The 18419-nt window shown below is 38.9% G+C and overlaps 1 protein-coding gene across 1 annotated transcript in view; it reads right to left on the bottom strand.

Annotated features, from left to right (window-relative positions):
- LOC122808182 (scavenger receptor cysteine-rich type 1 protein M130-like) overlaps positions 1 to 18419 on the bottom strand; it is a 650469-nt gene that overhangs the window by 112806 nt on the left and 519244 nt on the right. Inside the window, exons 7-8 of the mRNA XM_044079150.1 lie at positions 2619 to 2942; positions 2198 to 2512 (exon numbers count right to left, since the gene is read on the bottom strand). Coding sequence (XP_043935085.1) covers positions 2198 to 2512; positions 2619 to 2942 — 639 coding nt within the window. The remainder of the gene's footprint in view (positions 1 to 2197; positions 2513 to 2618; positions 2943 to 18419) is intronic.

Raw genomic sequence — 18419 nt, 5'->3', positions numbered from 1 at the left:
ATGTAGGGTAAGATGGGAGTAGTAATAGGTGTGAGTAAGAAACAGTACAGTGAAAATATAGGAATGTAGGGTAAGATGGGAGTAGTAATAGGTGTGAGTAAGAAACAGTACAGTGAAAATATAGGAATGTAGGGTAAGATGGGAGTAGTAATAGGTGTGAGTAAGAAACAGTACAGTGAAAATATAGGAATGTAGGGTAAGATGGGAGTAGTAATAGGTGTGAGTAAGAAACAGTACAGTGAAAATATAGGAATGTAGGGTAAGATGGGAGTAGTAATAGGTGTGAGTAAGAAACAGTACAGTGAAAATATAGGAATTTAGGGTAAGATGGGAGTAGTAATAGGTGTGAGTAAGAAACAGTACAGTGAAAATATAGGAATGTAGGGTAAGATGGGAGTAGTAATAGGTGTGAGTAAGAAACAGTACAGTGAAAATATAGGAATGTAGGGTAAGATGGGAGTAGTAATAGGTGTGAGTAAGAAACAGTACAGTGAAAATATAGGAATGTAGGGTAAGATGGGAGTAGTAATAGGTGTGAGTAAGAAACAGTACAGTGAAAATATAGGAATGTAGGGTAAGATGGGAGTAGTAACAGGTGTGAGTAAGAAACAGTACAGTGAAAATATAGGAATTTAGGGTAAGATGGGAGTAGTAATAGGTGTGAGTAAGAAACAGTACAGTGAAAATATAGGAATGTAGGGTAAGATGGGAGTAGTAACAGGAATGTAAGGTAAGATGGGAGTAGTGTGCAATGGTTCAGAATTAGACTGTTTATAAAATATGGCATGATGGGCAGAGATTAAGACATATTAATTTAAGAGCCAGTGACACAGGAAACCGAGCTACAGTACATTTATGAAACTATAGGTCATTTGTAAAAAGCCTGACTGCAAGAAATTAGAGGCTTAAGGAGAAAAGGAAGATGGATATACATTAAGGGAGAAATCAACTATATCCTGTCTAGATCTGTAGTTAGTGGATAGTGAAATTAATGCGATGTTGAGTGATAGTGAAGTGACACCACTGGGTTATTAGAACAGGATAAACAAGAAATGAGAGTGAGAATGAAGTATAATAAGTGAAGCAATGTAGTAAAATAAAATGAAATTATTGATGAGCTGCTGGTTGCATAAGTAAACTTTTTATAGCCTGGCTGCACCACTGATTTGTGATTTTAAATTAACTTTAGTCATGAATTTGTTTAGAAGCATTTTGAGCCACTCCTGTTGAGGAAATATGATATGCACATCCATTAGCCATTTTAGTTTACCGAGCAAACAGCAGGTGAATCAGGCAAAACTGCCAGCATATGTACCCCCTGAAAGAGGGTATGCACTTCAGGAAAAGACTGCAGAGGTGGCTGACTAAATATTTCAGTGACAGAATAAAATCATTAAATTTGGGTGAGTGCAGCTAATGCAGGTAGAAAAGCATGTAACATGTATGGAATAGGAATAAGTTACAAGGATTTCCTTAATGCTGAACAGTAAAATTTGACAGAGTGTTATAAGTTGGGTATTTCTCACAATGGCTGTAATGCTGAGGCTAGGAAACAATAGGCAGGATAGAGAAATTGGGAGAAAAATAGATCCTATGTAGTGATCAGAAAAACTGAGTCAACTGATGGATTAGGTAAAATATGTGAAAAGTGTATGCAGTAGATGACTGCACTTTACACAGTTTAGTCACCAGCAATGGTATCTGAGTAGTTATGTGGCACTGATAGCATTACATGACATCATCAATGCAGCCCATGAGGTCACCAAAAGAAGAAATCATATGGGCTGCATGTCACGGGGATATGATTTTCAGAAAAGACAAAAACCTTCAGCAAGAATAGAAGAGTAAATAAAGATAAATGATGGAAGATAACCTAGAAAATGGGATACCAAAAGAGAGAGAGAGAGAGTACAATGATACAGAGACACACTACTCTTTTAGAGATGCAGAAGAAGTTTAGAAAAATGTAAATGACAGCACAAGTGACACAATTGGGATTGGATATTTAAGTTATAGATGAGCAAAATACCAACTGAAACATGAAAATACAATACAGGGTAATTAAGACATATATTCTGGCAGTATGAATTGTTTGCAGTGAAAAAGTACTCCAATTAAAACTGAAGTAAAAGAGTAGACTTTATAATAGCCAAAATTCAAAGAATATACAACGGCATCTTCAAATTGCCAGACTTACCAGAACATACAACACCTGCATCTTCCATACGGTTACAGTTATGTCTTCCCCATCCCAGGGACTGACATTGCCAGAGTACAGCTTCACTTCCAGAACACATAAGGTCACCCAGCCAAATTGGCCCTGATCCTTTTCCAAACACTGCTGAGTTGTTGATTGATATGGCGTGTCCACATTTCAATTGTTGGCAAACAACATTGGCATCTGCCAAATCCCACCAATCATTGCACACCGTTCCCCAGGTTCCATTGTAATACACCTCCACTCTTCCAGCACATCCTCCCCCAGCATCAGCAAGTCTCAGCTGCATGTGATCTGTAACAGCCATAAGTACATTGTGTTAGTCAACAAAGGAATGTTTACAGGTGAGCTAAACCATGAGATACCACAGACTGTACTGAGGGGTTAAAATTTCACTGACCTGTACAAAGAACATATGCATATTGGGAAACAACAGCTATTTCAGGTTGTTGGATGTAGGAAATATTTAAGGTACAGTCCAATAATTTGGATTCATTTCCTTGACATTGTACACTTCTTAGCCACACAGATTCATTAATATTACGTGAAATATTCTTGTATGCATTCACTGCAGTTCCACACCTCAGTTGTCTGCAGACTACATTTGCATCTGCCATGTTCCACAATTCATCTTGTACTCTTCCCCATGTACCATTGTAGTAAATCTCCACAAGTCCATCACATGGACTTCCTCCATTCATTAGTCTTAACCTGCCATTTAAGTCTGTAATAAAATAATGGGATTATTATTAATGCTAATTAAATGGCGTGTCATTCAGAAATCAGTAGCAGTAACAAAATAATAACTCTAATTTATTTTTTTATTTTATTTTTTATTTTACATTTGTTGACCGGGCTGGTCCAACTGGATCTGAGTCCATTTTCTGTAGAGGCTGAGGGAGAAAAGCTCCAAAATACATTCATTGATAAACAGAAATTACAGAAATTACACTAAGTTAATGAGCATTTACAGTAGCAAGTTCTTTCAGGTGCAACAGTTAGGACTTAAAATACGTACTAACAGACAATTTAGTTGTGGACTAAAATTTATAAGCAGAAAAGGTGGAAGTACTAGAAATAGAAGGAAGTGTTAGTCAGGGTTTATGCAGGGGCAGAGCCAGCGGGTTCTAAGGAAAGTTTTGAGTTAGGTTTTAAAGCAGTGAGGAAAGGAGATGGAAGAGAGATTGTCAGGAAGAGAGTTCCAGGATTTTCCAATAGTGTTAGAGAACAACTAATAATATTAGCTATAGAAGAAAAGTATTAAGTCCCATGCAGGCTGTGCCCCCCCCCCCCAATTATATATTCTACCTCCATGGTTGCACACCCATGGACAAAAAAGAAATCAATGCAGACAGAGAATCAGTGCTGCCACACAGACTCAATCATCTGTAAAATTGGGGGAGCAACATAACAGTGGGCATTCCCAGTTCATGCAAAAACTTGTAAATTACATCCCTAATATCTCCCGTGATGTTAAATGACACCAGAAGTACCACCAATACACTTCTGCAGCTTTCAATGTTAATAGCTATTCAGTCAAAAGTACTTTCAGTGAAAAGTTCCTACTATTTTTTTTCTTTCAGCAAAGCTATCTTTGACAAAATGATACACACACATGCTGCATACCTAAAAAAGGCCTATTCCTATTACTAACCTCCTTCTGTCCACTGTCTTTCATCTTGTTCTTTTGGTGTCCCTCTGCTTGCATTATTGTACTGTGATTATTCTACCTCCTCATCCTTTTTACCTTTCACCTCCAATATATCCTCTTTTTTGCCTTAACTACTAATCTCAGATTCCTAAGCCACGGTGGTACGGCGGTAGTATTGTTACCTCACAGCAAGAGGTCCTCCCGTTCAATTCTTGGCTTGGCTTGGGAGTGCCTTCTGTGTGGAGTCTGCATGTCGTCCCCGCAGTTGGGTAGCGTTCGAAAGACATGTGTGCATAAATGGGCATTGAAAGTTGGGCGTCGAGCTGGCACCTTGGCGTTTCATAAAAAAATCTACTGCCAATCATTAGTGTACCGGAGTTCTGCTGTGGCAACCCCTTACTTGGAAAAAGCTGAAAGACAAACAACAACAACTAATCTCAGATTCCTATTTTGCACATTGTCATTTTCTTCTGCCTTTTTGTAACTTCCTCTGACCTTTGACAATAACCCTGCAGATCTCATCCTGCACTCATTCTCTAAACTTGTTTACTCTCTCAAACTGCCTCCAGTTCTGTCACTTAGCTTTCACTCTTGTCCAGCTCAGTACAATCCAGTCTTCTAAAGCTGGACCCTAATATATTTGCTTTATTTCCTTAACCTTCTCTCAGTTCTTTTTGGTGCTGTTCCCATCGGTTAGATGAACCTCTCATGGTCCATGATTTCAGTTAGCACTATGGAGCTCATAATCTCACAATCTGCTTCTATGGGATTCAGATTTCCCTACAAGTTTAGAGCTTTCTGTTCTAACCTACTTTAGTCTTGCCTCCAGTATCCTATCACCCTCACTTGATGAGCCTGGGTGAAGCTGCACTACACTGATATACTAGCATTCACTTTTTCCATAACTGTCTCTTTTACAGGTGGTATTCCTCCTGTTATTTTATGACCTCACTTTTGATGCTCTCATTTAATATACTACTCCACCTCCATCTTCCTCTCCTCTTTCAGTATAGAATAGCAAATACATAGGCACCATTATGTTGGCTCCTCATATTAATGGAATGTAGGTCTTTGATGCCAGCACTACCACTCTCTCATCATATAAAACTGCCTTTAGATAGCTCATTTTCTTCTCTAAATGCCTTGCATTGCAAACTAACACTATCCATATATGCTACTAGTAACATTAATTTCTTCATCCATTATGCTTTGGGAACCTGTTTTTTTCTTTTTCTGGCATTTGTATTAGTATCTACATTGCCCTTCTGTTTCGCTGATATTACTTTTCATTATCCCTTAGTTTATTGTTAGGGCAAAAGAGATGCACCTTTACAACCCAGTGATGACATCCCATCATCCTCTCTATGCTAAGGTCCCTGTTTTAGAAATACTAGTCTTCATGCCATGAATTTTTCCATTGTTCTTCTACTCTCAAATCTTTCTTGTTTGTTGTGTGCAGCAATCATTTTTAGTGTCTTACTCATCTAGTAATGGTGCCATTCCACTGTTTCCTGCTCTGCTCCTCTGGAGTGGTTCCCTAATGGTCCTGTCTACAAGATGTGAAAAATAAAAAAGTTGTATGCTTGAAACTTTAGTTAAATGCTTGCTAAAATAACACCACCACAACCCAAAAAACATTTCAGAATTTAAAGTCATAATTACAGCTGCAGTACTGGCATTTATGATAGCACCACATAATATCTTGTGTCCAGGGTGGCTTCTTTGTCCAACCTAGTTATCCTTCTGCTGTAAGGTGGCTAAGGCTTAGAAAGGTTAAATACAGATTTAATTTACTTATTTAATTTATTTATTTGTGTTTTTCACTGAATATTAACTCAGCTGATGTTGTGGCTGTCTCTCTACAGAGTACTTTTTAGAATTTCTGTGTAGCCATTGATAGCAGTGGGGGTAGTTTCACCTCATCACTGACATTCTGTCTTGCCTTATATAAGTGGTACATTTTGCGTTATTTCTACTTAATATCAGAACTTTGGCCGGCTAACATCTACCTGAAATTAGCTGGAAGTATAATTGAATTTAAGTACACTTTTATCTGCTCTTTTGCATATAGTACTGTATTTAATTAATTTATTTATTTATGTTTTTCACTGAATATTAACTCAACTGAAGTTGTGGCTGTCTCTCTACAGTTAGTTCCCTACACACCCTCGCTGTTCTTGTTTTGGTGTTAATGTTGGTGGCTTTGAAATTGCCTGCCTTTCTTGTAGATTTGTATTTGGATACTCCTTCTGGGCCCATCTCATTTGCTTACTCAACTGAGTGCAATGAGATCATATTCTGATTTCAGGCACTCCTATGTGTACAAAGAGAGCATTTGGGAAGGACAACCCCTGTAGCCTCTTAATCCTGCTCTGTTCCCTCCCTCCCTCAAAAAATAAAAAAAAAAAATATATATATATATATATATATATATATATATATATATATATATATATATGTATGTATATTATTCAGCTGCACTTACTGTAACTGTCTTGGTTGCTCTTCTGCGTGATGTCATCTGTTCAGTCGCTCATACTCTGCACTTATTACTGCTTGTTAGTAGCCTTCTAATTTACTGCCTTCTGCACTTGTTTTTTAGTCATTTGTTAATTTAATTGTATTTATTTGAACTGTATTTGCCGTAGTGTTGCTACACACTCGGGTGTGCTGGCCTGCACTACAATTTGAATTGTATTTGCTGCTGTTTTAGCTGCTTTTCTGTAACAAAAAAAAAATTCTAAGCTTGTTTCCTGCCTTTCCTGTAACTAGTCAAGTCCAGATACAGACTTGCTGTATCCATGACTGTTGGTAAGCTTCTGAGCCCCCCCCCCCAAGCCTTTCTGTGTTGGAGAGAAGCCTTCTAGCTTATCAGTGGGAGTGGTAAGCACTAGGTCGCCTATCTACCATGGGAAGAGTGGATTTTGGCCATGAAATTGTAGTTCATTGGCTGTTTGGGCAGTTTTTCCATCTCTTTCTACTTTCTGGTTAAAATCTCATTTTGCGTTTGGTCCCTGCCTTTCCTATAACTAGTGTAGTCCAGGTACAGATTTGCTGCATCCAGGACTGACGGTAAGCTTCTGAGCCCCTCCAAGCCCTTCTGTGTTGGAGAGAAGCCTTCTAGCTTATCAGTGGGAGTTGTAAGCACTAGGTAACCTATCTACCACATGAGGAGTGGTTTCTGGCCCAGAAATTATACTTTATTGGCCATTTGGGAAGCTTTTCCATCTCTTTCAACCCTTTGATTTAAAAGTCAGTGTTTGCACTTGTTTCCTGCCTTTTCTCTTACTAGTCTAATCCAGGTACAGATATGCTTTATCCAGGAATCTTTGTAAGCTTCTGAGCCCCCCAAGCCTTTCCGTGTTGGAGGGAAGCCTTCTAGCTTATCAGTGGGAGTGTAAGCATCCGGTAGCCTATCTACCACAAGAGGAGTGGTCCCTGGCCCAGAAATTGTAGCTATTGGCTGTTTGAGCAGTTTTTTTTCCATCTCTTTCAACTTTCTGGATTGAAAGCCGCACTTCTGCCTGTTTCCTGCCTTTCCTATAACTAGCCTTATCCGGTTACAGAGTTGCTGTATCCAGGATTGTTAGTAAGCTTCTGAGCCCCCCAAGCCTTTCTGTGTTGGAGGGAAGCCTTCTAGCTTATCAGTGGGAGTGGTAAGCACTAGGTACCCTATCCTCCATGGGAAGAGTGAGTTTTGGCCCAGAAATTGTAGTTTATTTGCCTGTTTGGGCAGTTTTCCATCTCTTTCAACTTCCTGGCTTAAAAGCCTACGTTTGCACTTGTTCCCCGCCTTTTCTGCAACTAGTCTAGTCCAGGTACAGATTTGCTGTATCCAGGACTCTTTGTAAACTTCTGAGCCCCCCAAGCCTTTCTGTGTTGGAGTGAAACCTTTTAGCTTATCAGTAGGAGTGGTAAGCATTAGGTAGCCTATCTACCACAAGAGGAGTGGTTCCTGGCTCACAAATTGTAGCTATTGGCCGTTTGGGCAGTTTTTCTCCATCTCTTTCAATGTTCTGGTGTAAAAGCCACACTTGCTCTTGTTTACCACCTTTCCTGTAACTAGCCTAGTCCAGATACAGAGTTGTTGTATCCAGGACTGTTGGTAAGCTTCTGATCCCCGCAAGCCTTTCTGTGTTGGAAGAAAGCCTTCTAGCTTATCAGTGGGAGTGGTAAGCATTAGGTAGCCTGTCTACCATGAGAGGAGAGGTTCTTGGCCCAGAAATTGTAGTTTATTGACCATTTGGACAGTTTGTCCATCTCTTTCAACTTTCTGGTTTAAAAGACCACATCTGTGCTTGTTTCCCATCTTTCCTGTAACTAACCTACTGGGTAGCACTAGAAAGCCTTAAACTGATACAAGCCTTCTAGCATAGAAGAGAGACTTTGGAGTGATTAAGTATCAGTTTTCTGTACTTTCTTGCTGTACTTAACTGTTTTCCGCCTAAACACAGATTTTCCAGCATTTATTGTGATTTAAAAGCTTGTTTTTTTCACATATTGTACTTATTTGACTGCCTGCAGTTTTAAAAAGTTGTTTTTTGTTTAAATAATTTATTTAACTGTTGTAGGCTACACACTAAAGTGTGATAGCCTTTTCTGATCGTTTGTAGTTGTTTAAAGCTGTTTTAAGTGTATTTTGTACTGTTTTTGCCTTATCTTTTCAAAAAAAACAAAAAAACAAACAAAAAAAATCCTTGTTTCCCGGCTTTCTATGCTAGTATAGTCCAGTTTTCAGACTAGTGCCGAATTCAGGGCTGTGATACTAGTTTCTAAGTTGCCCATACCTTGCTTGGATAGAAGGAAGTTTCTCTGTTCACCTGAGAGAGAGAGGAGCTTTGAGCAACCTATCTGTCCCTGGAAAAGTAGCTCCAGCCCAGAAGTTAGTAGTTTATTGGCCATTTTGGGCTAATTTCTATCTCTTTCATTTCCACGTTTGCATGGTTTTGCGCACAGGGCAGTGCCAGTTAGCTACGGTTAAATTATTCCCGGCTCAACTAAGTCTCCTCTTCAGTTTTTCCCTTGAAACTAGTCTAACTCTCAACCTAAGCACTCAAAAATCATCTTACAGCCTAGTACTTGCTCAGACCTAATAGCAAGCACTAATATACCCTGACACTGATTGCCCAGCAGGGCAAGGCTCTTTATTCACCCCTCACCAACCAAGCAACTAAGCAGCTCACCCTACTATTCAGGCATGACCAAAGGGCAACTTCAGGTGCACTCTCTAGTCCAGCTGGTGAATCTGGGTATCCTGAGGCAATGTTACAATTGCCTCATGTACACAGACAACCCTCTCCTCCTACCACAAAACACTAACATATGCGAGAGATGCAATTATACAGCCAAACTGGAAGCTAAGCTGTCTCCACCCAAGACTGGAACAGACAGTCAGGAGGAGAAGGTTAACACTTGCACCACACCTCCAGCCGCCCACAGACCTACTAAAACAGCACTGGCAAAAAATACACAAAATCATACTTGTTGGCTCTAAATAAAAACCTGCAAAAGCATCAGACACCTCCAAAGCAGACACCCAAACAACCTGCACTTCCCGTCACAAACCAGACTACACGTAAAACACAAATTCAGTGTGCCACACAATCACAGCCCTTAAGGCGAAATAACATACCTAACACACTAGTAATAGGTGACTCTATAGTCAGGCACACTGATGTCCCACTCACTAGGCTGGACAAGCAGAAGGTTACTGTTAGCTGCATGTCAGGAGCCAGAATCCGCCACATAACACAAGCACTCAGGTCACTCCAGAACAATTACAAATATGACTTTGTTATTGTTCATGTTGGTGTGAATAACCTGAGATGTACCTCCCTGGACTACATGAAAAGAAACATGGAAGAGCTCTCTGATCATGCAGGCCAGGCGGGTATGACCCTGACCCTGAGTAGCATTCTGCCCTCACCAAGAATGATACCTCAGTATAAATAAAAAATTATCAATTTCAACAACTGGCTAAGCTTCTTGTGTCATTCAAAGGGGATCCAGTGTCTGTCAGCTTAAGGCAATATGCTCGACAAGCTGTGTTGCTTTGCAAGAGATGGCTTGCACCTGTCACCCCTAGGCTTTAGAATACTGGCCAAGGCTCTTGCTGCCCCCATAGTGCCTTTTTTAGGCAAGGTCAAAAGTCAAACCCACCTCCGTAAACAGCACAATTAACAAAAAACGGAGGGTTATGCTACTCAATGCAAGGAGTTTAAATCTCAAAATGCACGCGCTCGAAGCACTCCTCAGTATGGAGAATGTTGACATCTGTGCAGTAAATGAAACCTGGTTCAAGGCTCCAGACAGCACCCCAGCACTACTGGGCTACAACTCATACCACACATTTCGGCCACAGAACACGGACCAAACACAAAAGGAGGGGGTATCCATATTCATCAAGGATACATACACCTCCAGGTTAGTGGCGCAGCATGATACCTCTGAGATCATCCATGTGCAACTAACATCGGGCAAATCTGCAATGCAAATTGTGGCCTGGTACAGATCACCCTCCATGACACAGGACCACCACTCCACCTTTCTGGAGACACTGGAAAACACAAAGGTCCTACCAAACACCCTGATATTGGGCAATTTCAATTACCCTACCATTCACTGGGAAAACTACTCAAGTACAAATTCCCAGGCCCAGCACTTCCTGGAATCCATCAATGCAAATGCCCTGGATCAGCTTGTAAACTCCCCTACCAGAGGTGAAAACATATTGGACCTGGTCATCACCGACATGGGCAACAGGTGTTCCACACCAGAGGTCAACCTGTCTCTGGTTAGATCAGACCAAAAACTAATCACTCTGGATGTCCACACCCCACCACCACCCCCAACTAAGGAAACCACAGTAAAAAAACTTTTCTAAAGCAAACTTCACCTTACTTAAGACAGAGGTGGTAAGTTTCACAGCCCCAACGCTAAAGGATAACACTGCCCAAGATGCAGAAACCTTTTCAAATGCACTCTGTGAGTATCTACAAGGATGCATGGATCGTGCCATCCCTAGCAAAACCAAGACTCACTCCTCTAAGAGAAGGAAACCAGTTTGGTGGACCCCTGCAATAAACAGGCTATACAACAGAAGGAGGAAACTAGTTCAGAAAAAAAGCAAATCCCAAGAAGGAAAGACATCCCTGATCAGTATCAGTAAGAAACTAAGGTCCTTCATGAAATCATCCAAGGCTAACTTCGAAAGACAAATAGCCAAGGATTCAAAAGATAACCACAAATCCTTCTTTAGCTATGTTAAGAATCTAAGTGGCAACTCGCAGATATGCACTGAACTAGTGCAAAATAGCACAAAATATACTGAACCCACTGATATTGCCAACATTCTGGCAGATAGATTCAGTGCAAACTTCATCCCCCTCTCACCTCCAAAAGGGCACACAACAATACCAGAAAAGTGTAGTATCCCAAAAATCACAGATGCACAGGTGAAAACAGCCTTTCAAAAGCCAAAAACACAGTGTCAGTGGGACCAGATGGTGTCCCAGGCTGCATCTTGCATGAACTATGGAACAAACTAACCCCCCATCTAAACACGCTGTTCAACCTCAGCCTCTCCACAGGCTACGTGCCCATAGAATGGCACACATCAATGGTTATTCTTCTCCGCAAAGGAGGGGCCACAACTGACCCTGGTAACTATCTCCCCATAAGTCTGACTTGCCTGGTCTGTAAGGCTATGGAGCGCATCAGCATGGAACTCATTAACAAAGACATTGGGAACCACCAAACACTTGACCCGACCCAGTCTAGCTTTGTTAAGGGCAGATCATGTCTACTAAACCTGGTTGACTTCTTCGAGACAGTCACCAAGGCCATAGATGAGGGAAAGATAGTTGACACAGCCTACCTTGACCTTGCCAAGGCTTTTGACACCATTCCCCACTCAGGTATTACAGAAAAACTCACCAGCCTCAACATAAATCCCTGCGTCACAAGATGGGTTGCCAACTGGCTTACAGACAGAACTCACAGGTAAGAATAGTGGGCTCTAGGTCCGACTCTAAACCAGTCACAAGTGGTGTCCCACAAGGCTCGGTCCTGGGACCCCTACTGTTCGGTATATACTTCTCAGAAGTACAGGCAAACACAGGGGGACTATGGCTAACCAAGTTCGACGATGACTGCAACCTGGGAGCCATAATTGACTCTCTGGCTGACACGAACATCCTCCAAAAAGGCCTTACTGAGGCAGACACCTGGTGTCAAAGTCATAAAAAAATGAAGAGATATTCCCTTTTGCTGCGGTGAACTGCCCAGTAAATAATCCACAAACCAAAAGACAGCTGATTCATCCAGGCTAACACTGTGCTGAAAAGCAAATAAACTGTCTGTGCAATCCAGTAATAAATGTTCTGTTAAAATCCAGAATTTAATGAAAAGGATAAAATGAAATAAAAACAAAAATAATAAGAATTAAGTACCGTTGAAAACTGTCTTGAAGAGACGTAGATCGACGATGAGCTAATGAGATCATAAGTGATGAATGATAAACATCTGAAGAGACATGGTGGAATCTTAGTAAAATCTCCTATTGATCTTGAATGGATGGGATGAAGTCAGGAATGTATATATATTAATTTTGCATGGATGGAATGAAGTCTGAAACTTGCATACATTGCTATAATGAAATAACATACTTATTATTTTGCTTTATAAGAGCACTTATGTCCTAATGGAAGTTTTATTAAGTTTGATTGTGTTAGTGTCAAAACTAGAAGATTTGATGCTGTTGACATATACTATTTGTGGTTTAATATGCCCATATCTTTACTGCTCTGGTTTCATCTAAACAAAACTGGACAGTATAATTTATGAATGACAAACATCTGATCAGAGATGGTGGAATTTCAGTAAAAATTCCCTATTGATCTTGAATGGATGAGATGAAGTCAGAAACTTATATATACTGATTTTGGAAGGATGAAATGAAGTCTGAAACTTGTATACATTGCTATAGTGAAATAACATACCTATACTTTTTTCAGGAAAAACTTACGGGCAGTCACCATGTGAATTTATTGAGGTATAAATGTAGCCATGCCAAGACATGGAGCCCTGACATTTATTGTCACTTAGTAATTGTTCTTATATAGTCCTGACTTAGGAAATGAAATTTCAGTGGTGACATTGCCTATTTTTTATCGATAGCAATGTTTAATATTCTTTTGTCATCCCTTTTACCGAACATCAGAGATATGTAAAAAACTTCTTTTGGGTCAATTAGAAAAAAGAAAAGAAGTTTCATAAAAGGAATTTATGAAAGTCAGTAGATTTGTTTTCTGCCGCTCTTTGGAAGCCACTACTGGCTACTTAGGTCATCCATTTATCGTTCATGCCATTTTTCCTTTATTGAATATTAGAAATATGTAAAAAATTGCTTCTGGAATTATTTGATAAGTTTTTGATAAGAATTCATGAAGGCTAGCAGACTTGTTTTTTGCTGTTTCTTGGAAGCCACTATTGGCTGTTTAGTTCGCCTATTCTGCATATTTTATAGATTGGTGTGATGCATGCTTTTAAGCATGCATGAAAGCAAGTTGCTTCACCTGTTACTACTTTTGGAAGTGCTATTGGTCACCAACATCACCTACTTTGCATATTTCATTAGTACTGAACATTAGCAAGCTGTGTGAGGCATCCATTTAGAAAATGGGATTGTTAACCCGGTTTATGCAAATCAGATGGAGAAATCCAAACATGGATTGGTTTGAATTTTGGAGTTGATATTCTCATTGGGTGAATAATTCTGACTGGATTATATATACAGATGAATGTCCCATTTGATTATACAACCTGAAGAAGAACTATTTGAAAACGCTTATTGTTGGACAAGGGACTTAATTCTTATTATTTTTGTTTTTATTTTATTTTATTCTTTTCATTAAATTCTGGATTTTAAAAGAACTTTTATTACTGGATTGCACAGACAGTTTATTTGCTTTTCAGCACAGTGTTAGCCTGGGTGAATCAGCTGTCTTTTGGTTTGTGGTGTCAAAGTCATGGCCTCAAGCTAAATGCCAAAAAATGCATAGTCATCCCATATGGGAAAAACAAAACACCCACAGGTTAGCACATAAGTGGCAGCCCCCTTAATACAGAAGAAGTAATAAGAGATCTGGGGACCCAGGCAGATAGTAATCTCTCCTTTGCCACTCATATTGCCAAAGTAGTTAGGAAATCCTTTTATGTGGCCCATCTAATTACTAAAGGGTTCGCATCTAGAAATAAAGAGGTTATAGTGCCCCTCTATTCGTCACTCATTAGACCCATCATAGAGTACAATGCCCCATTTGGGATGTACCTCACAAGACACTTCCAACAGCTAGAAAGACAAAAAAAGTACCTCACCAAGAGGATTACAGCCTCAAACATATGTCCTATGCAGCCCGACTGAAAAAACTTCGGCTGTACTTAGTGGCATATCGCTTACTCAGAGGTGATCTCTGCCTGACTTACACAGCCATATCCAACTCAGAATTGATGGACATGCTCCACCTAAAGAAATCCAAGTCACTGCGAGCCATTTTTTTCTAGTGAGCTAAACCTCGCCACAACAATAAATAGAACATGCTGGAGGGATAGATTCCTGTCACAGAGACTACCCATGGTTTGGAACAAAATTCCAAATTACATCAGGCAGAGCCCCTCACTAACACTCTTCAAGAGAAACCTTGACGAGTGGATGGGTAACAGAAAATACACCCCTGGGATCACTTCATTGGCTCTGCTTGACAGAGGATCAGTTAATTAATAAATGGGGTGGCGAAAGCCGACACACTCTGGCTAGGCTTATAAATGCCCACGGGCAGATAGCCTAGTACCTACCTATGAACCTATGAAGCAGATATCAGAATATTAACACTCTAAGTGGTGGGTTAGCTACTTTGGCTACAGAACAGTAGGGCTGTGGTGTCCCTTCATATTGAGATAAACATGAAATAACAGATTTGGTGTAGACTAGTGGACATGTTACTGTTTTTAAAAGCAAAATGGTCAGTTATAGTAGGATGTGCATGTCAAATAGAAGGATAAACATCTCTTTCCAGTTAAAACTCCATCTTTCAGAAGATTTCAAACTTAGCAGGAGGTATTAAAATGTGCCTGAGAATTGAAGGCTTTTGGAATGTATAGTTAAAGGTACATTTCAATGTCCAGCTATTTAAAAAAATCATTAGCGTGGAATACTATCATCTCAGATACACAGAAGCAAACTTTGTCCAACTATGACTCAGTATCTAATTGATGCATACCCGGATTTCCATGCATACTCAATAAATACTAAATAACTATGTAACTGCTACAATGAATGTTGAAGATAGCTGATGAATATTCATAAGCCATATCTGACTACAGCAGTGGTGATTGTTATGGTTCTTATCTTAGAATTGCCTGAATCACTTAGTTTTTAAGAGAGGAGAAATAGAAAGACAGCTACTGCATTAAATTTGTTTAGGAGTACAAGGTAGTGGTATGATTGAGGCACTTTGAAAATACCCACAGGGACATGCACTTCAGCTGTTTAACATTTTAAAAGGATCCTTTGCTCTTCCTTGAGTTTTCAAAATGCCTTAAGCTAATAAAAATAATAATAATAATAATAATAATAATAATAATAATAATAACAATAAAAGGATACATAAAGGTGTGCATTGGATTTCAGTCCATGCTGAGGTACTGATTGGTTGCATTATCCAAGGAAAAGAGCTAGAACCTCATTAAGCTTAAAATTAGCTTGGAAAGAGAGAGATAGAGTGAGAGAGAGAATTTGAATAGGAATGTTTTTGTAGTTATGACTACCTCAGGAAATCAAGTTACTCCTATTCACACCCTTAGATGGCTGTGAAGCTTGCACTTGGTGTTGTGGGGCACCAGTTGTTCCTGGGACCATCTAAGATAGACTGAAGAATGGCACAATCCCCAGCATCAGTTACCATTGTTGTAAGATGGGAGAGTACTTTATGAATTTACATACACAAACAAACTGGTGAAGTAAGCACAAAACAAGTTAGAACCAAAACAAAACCAATCCAAAAGCCCAGAAGTAAAACACAAAAACAATTTTAATATGAAGTGCTTTTCATTGCTTATACAGTGTTTATACAGTGACTTCATCAGATAAAATAAAAACCTTCATGTCATTTTTAAATAATAGTTGTAAAAACGTCACATGTTGGGAAACTTCCAATCAACAAGTAAAGCTGTATATGCACGTATTATTAAGAAGCACTACAAACAAGTACTATTAATGAATTAAATACATTAAACACCATTCTAAAACAATTATATTTTTTTATTTTTAATTTTATTTTTCTTGATGGCATAAGTATGTTCGTAAACTCTATTACGGAAACTACACTCCATTTTCCTGATGTAGATTGCTGTGCAACATGTGCACATTGTGGCATACACCACAAATGTAGAATTACAATTAAGCTTGTAGTTAAGGTTGAACTTCTTTCCATTAATGGTGGATGTCCTACCTACGTCTACAAACTTACACATCCTACATGTACCACAAGTGGACATCCCTGTATGTCTGTTGAAAATCATCGAGTCCTTCCTTTCCAGTAAGTGTTTGAGATTGGAGCCTCTTCTAAAAAACAGTTTAGGTACACTACCTAGTTTTTCAACCAAAAATGTATCATTACTGATAAATTCCCAATTTTTATATAGTATAAGTTTAACTTTGTTGCTATCCTTACTGTGAGTTGTTATAAAACTGGTTCTATAGTTAGACACCGTGTTGTTATTAATATATTAATAGAGTCTAAAACTTGGCTTGTTATCTGGAATGTAAGATTACTATCGACCTGCTCTGTATCAGTACCCATCACCATTCCACCTAATATGGGCCTAATCAACCCATTGTTCCTTTTAAATTGCACTTTGTCCACTAGTGCATTGATAAGGCTAGTGGGATATCCACGGTGTTGAAACATATTGTTAAGTAACTTAATTCATCAAAAAAATCGGCATCCAAGGAGACCATCTTGGCCACTCTGATAAGCTGACCCTTAATAGAACGCTTTTGTGTGCTTGTAAAATGGAGGAACGAATTACAATATATACTTATGCCATCAATAAAAATAAAATTGACAACTCATTGGCAAAACACTCACATTCAAGTGGTGGGCATAGATTCACTTTTAAAGCAATTGACCAAATTCAATCTGATGTTGGGGTGGCTCGATATCTTTACTCCTGGAGGAATGTGAATTAGTTTGGCAGTTGAGACTTACTGCCTTTTCTAACCCAGGTCTTAATGAAGCTTGCAACATCACTTGTTTGCTTAAATTAAAAAGCTTACACAGATGATATTGTTCCGATGGGTGTGATAGACACTTTTTTGATTGTTTATACATAAAATTTATATAGGATTATGTTATATAATTGTTTTAGAATGGTGTTTAGTGTATTTAATTCATTAATAGTACATGTTTGTAGTGCTTTTTAATAATACATGCATATACAGCTTTACTTGATGTTTGGAAGTTCCCCAACATGTGACGTTTTTACAACTATTATTTAAAAACGACATGAAGGTTTTTATTTTATCTGATGAAGTCACTGTACAAACAGCGATGAAAAGCGATTCATATTAAAAATGTTTCTGTGTTTTACTACTGAGCTTTCGGATTGGTTTTGTTTTGGTTCTACTTTATGAATTTGCCTGCTGTGTGTACTCAGTTACTGATACTTTGTCCTATACATGTGCTTTAGAAATGTATATAAATACAGAGAATTATTTCGGAGGTCATCCTGTCAGACATTTGGCCTTGGTTTCACACTGGTGGCCTTTTGGGGATAACAGGAGGCAGCCCTTCCTCTTAATGATTGAAAAGCCATCTTACATTTAGGTTTATAGTTAATATTTTATGTTGGTTTAAAATTAATATTTTTAAGCATTGCCATGTCACTGGTGGGTATGGGGTGCTTTAAGATAAATTTTGACCTGTAATGGTATTTTCACAGCACTTTTTTGTTTATTTAATTGTTAGTTTGACATGCACACTTTAGTGCCTTGGGAGCAACATGTGACATTGCTTGAGTTCAAAGGCTAGCTACAATAGTATGATTTCATGTCTCCTTTTAATTTATTTTATGGCTTATTCCCTCAAAGCTGGACATGACATCAGAAACTTCTAGCATGGAATGTTGTTCAAAGTACGGAAGTTAAAGGAAAAGTATAAGTTAAAAAAACAGCAGTATAGTAGTTTAGATCTGAGGTTTAAGGCTATAACATGCGAATGAACTTCATCTTGTAATCATAGGCTTAGCTCCCTTTACTTCCACCTTAACTAGCATCAAGGAAAAAGGAAAATGTCCATGTTTATATATAGATAGATAGCTATATATATATATATATAGATGGAAACACTTTGGACTCTCAAAATACAGAAATGCTGAATTTCAGTATCTCGAGACCAAAGTGTCGAATCTGCAGTTGCGCAAAACTGCAGAATATAGAACCCGGAAATGTTGAACTCACGGTATTGACAGCACATTAGATAAATGTGTTTT

The sequence above is a fragment of the Protopterus annectens genome, chromosome 8.part0, assembly GCF_019279795.1.
Source record: "Protopterus annectens isolate FY-2018-M chromosome 8.part0, PAN1.0, whole genome shotgun sequence".
NCBI lineage: Eukaryota > Metazoa > Chordata > Ceratodontiformes > Protopteridae > Protopterus > Protopterus annectens.
This window is presented reverse-complemented; position numbering and strand designations above follow the sequence as displayed.